The 10,227-nt window shown below is 35.0% G+C and overlaps 1 protein-coding gene across 7 annotated transcripts in view; it reads left to right on the forward strand.

The window, feature by feature from the left end:
- The first annotated feature begins 6,244 nt into the window (after window positions 1-6,244).
- The window catches only part of LOC128249899 (uncharacterized), a 7,045-nt gene continuing 3,062 nt past the window's right edge, over window positions 6,245-10,227 (forward strand). For 2 of the 7 annotated variants that reach the window (XM_052974474.1, XM_052974475.1), the window contains exons 1-4: window positions 6,562-6,727; window positions 8,494-8,593; window positions 9,503-9,590; window positions 10,135-10,167. In XM_052974474.1, the coding sequence (XP_052830434.1) occupies window positions 6,637-6,727; window positions 8,494-8,593; window positions 9,503-9,590; window positions 10,135-10,167 (312 nt within the window). In that variant the 5' untranslated portion in view covers window positions 6,562-6,636. Of the gene's footprint in view, window positions 6,329-6,561; window positions 6,728-6,759; window positions 7,153-8,493; window positions 8,594-9,502; window positions 9,591-10,131; window positions 10,168-10,227 lie in introns of those variants that run through there. The other 5 variants (XM_052974478.1, XM_052974473.1, XM_052974472.1 and 2 more) reach the window with 5 other exon arrangements.

Consider the following 10,227-nt stretch of genomic DNA (forward strand, 5'->3'; position numbering starts at 1 on the left):
TATATATATATATATATATGCTAATTACTGAATGTGTCAGTATTGCAATGGAATTACATACCTTATATTTAATACCGCTGGAGAGTGGATGTGTCTCGTGTCCCTGAAAACAACGGGTTGATATATCGTTAAAATGAATTAATACATCAAGGTGCATCCACGATTAAGTGTAGTACCATGACAAATATATTCAGGTCGATATAACCATGAAAAGTCGAATCTTTGCATCAACATCTGTTATAGTGGAAATATTCACGAAGAAATAAATCTATCTTTTTCTATCTGGTTTGCAAGATTCTTTATGTGAATTCGTGTGTTGAAACAAATTTTGTTATGTTCAGGGAGAATCATCAAGATTTTTTTCTCTGAATGTTTAACTAAGTTAAACAAACAATAATGATGTAGGGAAACTGAAGCAGTGCTTGTGACAATAATTTTGGCATAATGACTCACCCTGTACACAACAAAGTCTATTGTCTGTGTTTCATAAATTTTCTTGCGTTAAGTTATTTTTATTAGATCAATCGTCATTTATCACACGATGTTTTATATCACAGCCTCAGTATAATATTGTTGTGCCATCATGAAGTTAAACGAAAGACATCAGTGATATATGATGCAGTATGGTTTATCGTCTTTTGTCGTTATCGCCAGATTTCGACCTGTGTTAGTTCGGAAACACCATTTAATTCTCAATATCATAGATACCCAATATGCTGATTTTTTTTTTTAGTGGTTTTATTGTATAAAAAATGACAATTGCTTCTATAGCTGAAACTACTAATTTCAGTTTGTAAAATATTCATTTCCTATCTCGTCGAAATCTTTACAATTAGGGTATGAAAGAAAAGCATATCAACGAATATAAATACACTTACGAGACACACATGTTCATATTGGAAAATAAAGAAAGTTGTGCAATAATTGTTTATTGCATGAAAACATCCTGGAAAATTCCTGTAGTTGCTGAAATCAAAAATTCAAACAAAAACAAAATTTTAGTCAATGATATTTAATTCATATAAATATATAACAACATGAACATGGAAATAGATAGTCTTTTATTATTCATAGCAACTTATATATCTACATCGCACACCGTATTTAGGTTGCAGTTTTTTATATTCATATTTTATAAAACATATGCAACAATTGATGATGTGCAGTGTAAAAACATGTTGCGTTGCATAAGTAAACCTTATGTATGGTGGTCTCATGTAGTTATTTTTATTATGATATTAATCCTGGACAGAAAGGAGTTGTATGTGTGAATCTAAAGGTAGAATATGTTGAATAAAATCATAATTAGCACATCATCCCTAATTTTCTTTTGACCAAAGTCGGAAACATTTCAACACTGCTTCGTGTATATCAGGAGTGTGGTTTTAATTTATTAACTAGGAAATAGAATAGTCAGAGGACCATACAAATACATTTTGCTGTCCAAGTTGGTTTAGTTCTGTCACATTTTGAATAATATAAATATATATGAATGAAAGGAACTATTGAATTATATGTAGTATGATGATATGGAAATATACATGTCGCTAAATGTATCAATAATTATTTATATGAATATTGAAAAGAAGAGCATATATACCTGCAGAATGAATTTGCATTTGTTATATTGTTGTCTATGGGACATCGACGTCTTATTGCTTCGTGGCATTCGTTTGACATCACAAATCCTAAAAATTTAATGTCCGATTTTAAGTATCTTTTTCTTTCACAAAATAATATAAAATGTTACGAAAGAGTCAGTAAAGTAAAATGTTAGTATATCATTACCAGACGTCTATTTAGCTAACCTGCCGTGCTTGTTTTTATTCCAGATTGAAGGAAACGGCCGTAATATTAATTTGAAACCGCTCTGATGAACCCTGCTTGTCAGAGCTGTCTAACGTGTAGAAAGCAGTCAGGAATGAAGGCAGCTTGGAAGTTTGCTGTCCAATATATCTAAACAAAAACTTATGATCTGCTCCAGACTACTTATTGACTAACATGAATGAGATGAGCATCGTCTACGGCCAGACACAGGAGGCTCCACGTTGACATTGACAGGGAGTTCGGTCTCGCAATTTTCTCGATGAAGACTGTCGTGTGTGTATAAAATCAATAAACATACAGATTGGAGTTGGTGTAGAAACTCTAAACAGAATTATTTACGAAGTGGGGACCATAAGAAGAATGTGTACAAAGTTTGTTATTGCCTGCTCAGTGACAAACAGAAGAAGTGTTGGCGATAGAAATGAGATGGTTAAGCTCATTACTTTCAGTTCAAGAGGCGATGACCTGTCACGAAGGCGCGATTTACCTTTATGATCCTGAAATCGAATTGTCCAGGCTCAAATGTCGAGTTATGAATACATAACTGTATTCACAATTCAAATGCCGATAAAAGAACTATAAACAAAACAGAAACGCAAATAATTATTCGAACTGTCACTGGACTGTTCCATATGTATTTTGACAAGTGCGGATTGCTAGTTACAATGAAATCTGAAATTAGTTGAGGTCTCACCGTAAACACCAACAGATGTACATGATTGATGATTTTACAGATGTATTTTATCTAAATTACCAAAAATTACCTTGAAATGCTAAAGAGTAAATTTTTTCAATAAAATCGCCATTGGCTTCAATCACGACCTCTAGACGATTACGGAATCCCCTGCAACTCTTCTGGGAGGTCTCCTTGTTTACGTTGGTGAATGCTGCCACAATCCTTGGCTTCAATTCATCTCTGGTGTTTCAGGGAGGTTTATCAGCCTCTTGTTCAACTGCGCTCCACATGTAATAATCAAGCGAGTTGTAGCCCGGGGAGTTAGATGGCCAGATGTTACGGGCAAGGTGGTCGCAGAAATTCTCTGAAAACTATGAGTACGTTCTACTTTTATGGCATGGTGCAAAGTCCTGTTGGCATAGAGTCTTCTTCCAGCTGCCAACATTTTGACCTAGGGCAACACTACCTCCTCCAAGTACGATGTAGGCTTCCGTGTTGAGTCTGATGCAGTGTGCGAATGGAAACTTAACGGCGCCATTTCTGCTGATCACTAGTGATCACTCCAAAATGATATTAATGGATGTTCGATATTTATCACTCTCGGTAAACGTACCCAGATTGCACTGTCCTCAGAATGTCATCTAAACACTCTGAAGACCTCGTATTGGAGCTTGCGGTGCAAATGCTGAGCAGTACAGAATGTCGTTTCGAAATTTGTGGCAGAGTGAATTACATCATGTTGCTGTATTTCTGACAAGGTGCGCCCAACTAACCTTACTATACTGTGTAGTCGACAAAATCAAAAGCAATTAATTCGCATGCGTGAAATAAAAAAATATAAAATGCAGACAATTTAGCCATAACACGATGTATAAATATAACATACACACACACATACACACACAAACATACACACACACACACACACACACACACACACACACATATATATATATATACACACACACACACACACACACACACACATATATATATATATACACACACACACCGTATGACGAAAGGGAGAAAGTGAAATATAGAGAAATAAATTGAAAGAGAGGGAGAGAGAGAGACTGATAGATACTCAGACAGACAGACTGACAGGTACATACGTTCCGGGAGAGAAATATGAAGTTTAAAAAACGCGTGGAAAGAATGAATGGAAACACATGTAGCAAATTTCAATTACATGGTCTTTCGTAGAATATACCTAAAAATTAAGAAGCAATTATCACAGGGATACTCACCTACAGTGACAAGTAAATCAAATATGAACAATTTCATCGTGAATACACAATTCTACGCTAAACCTTGATGTTGGAATAATGCCCAGTACGTAAATATACTGTGACAGATGCATGCCGACCTCAAAGTTATGCATGTTATATATTATAGCTACCTTTTTTTATGGTCTTAAATAATTTATGTACAAAACAGAATCGTTAAATAAAGAACTAATTACTATTTACAATTTCTAAAATGGTTAAAATGGGTCTGTAAAAAAACATTTGAGAAAAAACATTTATTTTTCATTTAGTGCAGTTTTAGTCGGCTATAAATTGAATGTTTACGAGGTGGTATCAAAATATTCCCGGACTAGTTTTGTTGCACGCGAATAGGTGGCAGCACACAGTTGCACGCCCGGTGAGCTGGCAGCCCCATTCATGAATCAGTGCATCGAGTTACATCGCTGTGTTTACTTTTCAAGTGGTCAAATTTATATCTTCGTAACACCCCAGTAATATTTAGTGATAGTTGTAATTCTCCTTTTGGCGAAACATTGCAAGCTACTGTTTATGTTAACTATGTGTATATATATATATATATAATATTATTAGGGACAAAATCCAAAATTGCAGGTAAAAAACTCAATTAAAATCAATTTATAAAATTGGTTATTTTCCCTAAAACTATATATATATATATATATATATATATATATATATATATATGCGTGTGTGTGTGTGTGTGTGTGTATTTTTGTATGAAGCTTCAGTCCAATGATTGTGGCAATGCAGGGGTGCTGTAATTTAGCTTGCTACACTTTTACTAAAACTCCTGAGATGTGTGCCATTTGAGGGATGACGGAATTTGACGTTACCGCCTTTATCTGTGTTTCTCGACTTGAGGTAGTTCTATCTGAATTACTTTACAGAAAGCGATCCAGTTTTTTTTTTTTTTAAGATACTTGTATCCACGCCATGCACGTCTTTCGGGTTTGTGGGAGGATATTGAAGAACTGCGGGCTTTTGAAGCCCAAGTTGTTGCAGTGGCTGGTTCTATATCCTGATGGAAATGTTGGGATTTTTGGTAATTATGAAGTGGCACCCTGTCCTGCAGGTTATGTAACTGACAATTCCAATATTTGAAACTAGATCTAGGATTTTCCGGCTTCCCTGCAGGCAGGAGAGAGTCTCAACCTTTTCAGTTTCTCCTAGCTCCTGATAGGGCGCATTGTGTCAATATTTGCAATATAACTTCGCTTGATCGTCTCGAGTTCCGTACTTAATTTCACACTGTTTGGTGACCACAGTTGGGAGCAGTAATCAAGACGGCCGAGAATGAATGTCCTCCAGAGGACCATCGATATTTACTTTTCTCTTGTTTTGAAAGTTTGAACGATCCATCAGGCCAAGCGTCTGTATTTTATTGCAAACTTGATAATATGCACCTGGAAAGATGCGTCATTATTTATGCCGATACCCAGGTCAGGCACTGATTTTGGATCATGAATTAGAATCCCTCCTGGGAAAGTGTATCATATCTACTTTTCCTTGAGCTTCCCATGTTGGTAGTGCAGGGCTTTGGAATTTTCCAGCATTACACTGCACGTTATTTTCCTCAGCTGACCTGTATATTGCGTCTAACTCACGTTGTAGATACAAAATATCTCAGGGTCTCTGTATCCTCTGAGAGACTTAGGTATCATCTGCATAGATAGCAAGGGTAGTTACTTGAGCATCTAAGATCGTGCCACACAGGGAAACTATGAAATGTAGAGGCCCAGGACAGTGCTTTGCGGAACACCACTCATTATTTTTGTGTCCTTGGTAGTGGCTCCATTGACCACCACTACCTGACTTCTATCTTAGAGAAAGTCATGTAGCCATTCTCCAAGATTTACAAGTATGTTAACATTTGACAGCTTGTGACAAATCATGTTGGTATCTATCTATCATTCCATCTCACACTTATTTTAGTAAATAATATACTGTTAGTTACTTAACGACAAATGTTTGGTTCAAATTTTGGTACTAAGCCATTAATTTGAAAGGAGAGAATCAGGCCAATAAAAAATGTTATCGACTCGAAAATAAAGTCGATATTGGCGTGAAGTCGGAAGAAATGCCTGCAAGCATGTTGCTCGTCACGGTAACGGTTCAGTCAGAACCACCGCCTTTGTTTCACTACAGATACAATAGTGCTTTTTATTGAAGTGGTATGTGGATTAGCATATATGTTGTATTCGATTTTAAAATGGAAGTCGCAATACGCCAGGTATCACAACATCCAATGAAGCTTTGTTCCACAATTTTCTTTGTAGAGTGATTGATAAATTGTTAATGATAAAATTTGAAGCTAGACACATTGATGCACAAACAGTAAGGATTTAAAGAAAACATAAGGAAGTTCAACCAACGATCTTGGAGAGGGGGTTGTGAATGTGTTTTCGCGCGAACACATTTTTGTCATTTGACAGTTCAGCCTCTTGGTGAATGATGCTGACACATACACTGGAATTCATTATAAATTATTCAATTTGCAAAACCACCAACGCGGAAACAATGTTATGCTGAACATAGTTATAAACAGATTCCATTGGTAAGCTTATGTAGTTAACTTACAAAGGATAACTGATTGTTTTGAGCCGGTTTTACATAATGTTTTCAGTGGAACAGAAGATTTTTAGTATGATGTACAGTAGTTTTTGGCATTTTGGCCATAATTTATTACAATTGTTAACTAAATTATAATCTACTATAAAAATATTTATAATATCCATTGCTTAAGTTGTAAGGAACATGTCAAATTCATTTTCTTTACAACCTCATATATACATAAAATGTGTACATTGTGGTTGCGAGAGAAAACATCTGTTTCTATCTACTTCGTGAATATCAGAGATAATTATGTTTATGAGACAATATCCTACAAGCAGCTTGACATTAAGGAAACTGCTCGGAATGAAGGTTTTCATCTTTATTTCGCTTCTTATTGTTGGTACGTAACCAAGTATCTAATTTAAATGAACATTCTATGGCTTATGTATCTAGTATGCCTAACGGATTCAGTCCAAAAATAACTATATACTCATTTATTAACATATCTCGTTATTTAATCACCTCCATTTCCCTACACCTGACATTATTTGCTAACCCACAGTTCAATCTCACAAACTATGTTCTCAGTTTATACTTCTATTGAATTGCAAACATACACACTCAATTTTTTAAAAACTTACCATCTTTCGGTTTATGAATCTGACCCTGTAGCTAAAAATATATCTGCAAACACAAAAGGATTGATGAGTAATGACATTTTTCGCAGCATCCGCTTCGGGTACATGCATATTGAATAACAATATTACCAACAATAACGTGTAATTTTGCACAATATTTTATATGACGTTACGAGAGAAATTCGAGGTTAGGAATTTGAGAAAACATATATATCTTGTTTTATTGCAATGTAAGAGTTAAAACAGTGTGATTTTTGCATACATATAATTATCTAGGTTTAACTTTCAAAGTTCCAAAATAGACAGGAGCGTTATATACACCACAAAACACGCACCCACGGAGATAGATGGGATGTACCGGGCATTCTCTGGGACAACGTGTTTTCACCTTATACGTCTTACGTCAACGGGATGAAGCGTTGCAAGTTATGCATAGCTGAACGCTCTGGAATCGTAAATGACTTGCTCGAATCAGGGAGCATCCTTACCTCCAGAACGGAGATTTTGAAGCCATCTTTACATTTCAGGATATTCCTGCCAGTGTTTTGAAGCCCGAAACATGGCGACAACCCGGAAGTCGATAGCCAATGGCAAAAGGAGATAATCTTGTTGTTTACTTTTGTAGGGAAGCTTTCCCCCTCCATTTTTGAATAGGTATTAGGCCAATAGCTTTCGGGGTCTAATGATACGCCATGTATGTACGTATGTATGTATGTATATATTATGTATGTATGAATGAGTGAATGTATGTTATCTTATTTTTGTAAATTTGTCGTTAAAGGTAATTCAGCATATCAGATCGTTCATATGTTTTTAAGGATTCAAGTAAAAGAGATTACAAAGATTCTAGTTACAGGGTTATTTTAATTCCAGATTTTAGTTGGTCGTGTGGATTGAATCATTCGTTATACTACCTGACGAATGGAGAGAAAATGAACTCTGATGTCGTTTATATTATTCCTGGTTATATGCAGTAAACGATATCCATTTATTCACATAAATTTAGAACAATGCAACGCGGAGGTTGAAGTTCTCTCGTATATTCTCTATGCGTATACTCATTACAAACTCGAGAGATACAATATTTAATGCTGAATCTATATTAAATAATATTTTACGAGTTGTAATACAAGAAATTAATATTTAAAATCATTTTTAAAATTCGCATATATTAATCAACTACAGAATAATAAATATGTGGCGACGTAGCCAAACGTCAAGGGATCGCTTTGTCAAAAAGGTTTTCATATCAAGATGAAGTAAAGGACTAAACAACTTCTTTATTGCATACAGAAGTTAAAAAGCAACTGAACTTCGACAAAATTTCGATAATTTCTTGCCTTCTAAATAGTCATGTCTATAATCTTTTTAATTACTATGTAACTAGATCTTCATATACCTACCAAGGCAATTAAATAAAATACTCAGCTTTCTTATCACTGAATATACTAACTATATTCCACTGAGGATTACATTTTTATGCTATGTTTTATATCTATGAGCTACTAACATTAATCTAAAATTTTAGGTGCTGATGGAGCATCGACGTGCACTGTAAAAGCAAATGCTTATTGCCCGCAGGCGAAGATGTCTTTTAATGAAATGGTACTAGCGGAAGACTTCTGCAAGTATAACGAATTCAATTCTACAATTAATTTTTAACGCACGCACGCACAGACATATACAAACAGGCTTCTTTTTGTTTCCGTCTACGAAATCCACCCTCAAAGGTTTGGTCGGCAAGATGCTACAGTAGAACAGATTTCCACAACTTTTCTTGCAGTTGGACTGAACCTGGAACTGCGTGGTTGGAAAGCAACATTCACACCACACAACCACGCCTGCACCTCCTGTTTATTTCTGTGATCCTTTCTGTAGAAGAGCCTAGCCTCGAAACGTAAAAGACTTTCTCATTTCCCGAGCGCAAATCTAATACGTATGTTTGTTGTTTACATACCCGTCTTCGTCTTTTGCTTTTTGTAAATTCTCACTATATATATAAATATATATATATATATATGTATGTATAAATATGTTTATTTCCCCATTTTATTTAACATTTGTATGGAAAATATACTTATATTTCGTTTTATTGTAATTATCTTTAATTCGTGAGGTTTTAGTGGCTTAATTCCTACATCACTACATTCTGCAAATATCTCCCAATTTTTAAAAATATTCTCCTACAAGAAAAATACGTGTCCATAATTGATATGTAACCCCATCAACCTGATTTTCTCTGCTCCGTGACGTTACTAGTGGCATAGGTTGGTGTGTTTTTGTACGCATTGTCTATAGCGATAACATTGTCTATAGCGATAACATCCGCGACATTTGCTCAAAAAAAAGATCTTCCTCATTTTAGTGCACTTGAACCTGTTCAATATAATATTCTCGACTGGATCTTCATTTCTCCTACTCAAACCATAAAATCCATAAGAGATTTCATTTTCAAACATAGAAGTGTATATGACAAGAACACTGAAAGACACAAGCATTACATGTATTACACTTTGTTTTCAATTGCTATTGTTCAGGATTTACTGGAGCTATGAACCATGTTTAGACATGATCGACGATTACTGTGCTGGATATTTTGATTACTACTTCAGGAACAGGTGTCCGGTAATATATATTTCATATTTCATACCATGAACCAAACAACAATATGAGTGATAATTTGATTTGTTCAAAGCAAAATAAAAGTTCTGCCCCCACCTCCCTCGACATCCCTTCCATTTTCTTTTAAATACATACACGCTTATACACACTCACACACACACAGATAACACAGACACACATAGTTTATTTGTGCAATCGTCTACACCTATGTTAAAACGGTTGGACAATGAAAACTACAACTGTAAAATTCACCCACTATTGTTTATGTGCTTATTGGTTTTTTCCCCCGAAGACATCTTGGGGTTCAATGACAAAAATGCGTGTCATATGATTTGCTTAATTTCCAGAAAACAGGACACTATTTGGAAATCATGGGACTACAGAACGATCAAAGACATTATACATATTTTGTTTCATCTTCTCGTATAAAAATGCTTGGTGTAACAGAAACCTTGTTCGGCGAACAGGAATTTATCTTTTATTCTAAAATATTTATTTAAACTTTAAAAATTTCGCTTTACATCATATTCAATTTTTGTTTCAGAAGTTATCTGAAAAGAATTCTGGCAACCAAAATGAAGTACGTAACATTATGGGAAAATACGGGTTTAATTCTATCGTGATGTCCTAATAAAACTCC

This window comes from Octopus bimaculoides, chromosome 18, assembly GCF_001194135.2.
Source record: "Octopus bimaculoides isolate UCB-OBI-ISO-001 chromosome 18, ASM119413v2, whole genome shotgun sequence".
Classification (NCBI taxonomy): Eukaryota; Metazoa; Mollusca; class Cephalopoda; order Octopoda; family Octopodidae; genus Octopus; species Octopus bimaculoides.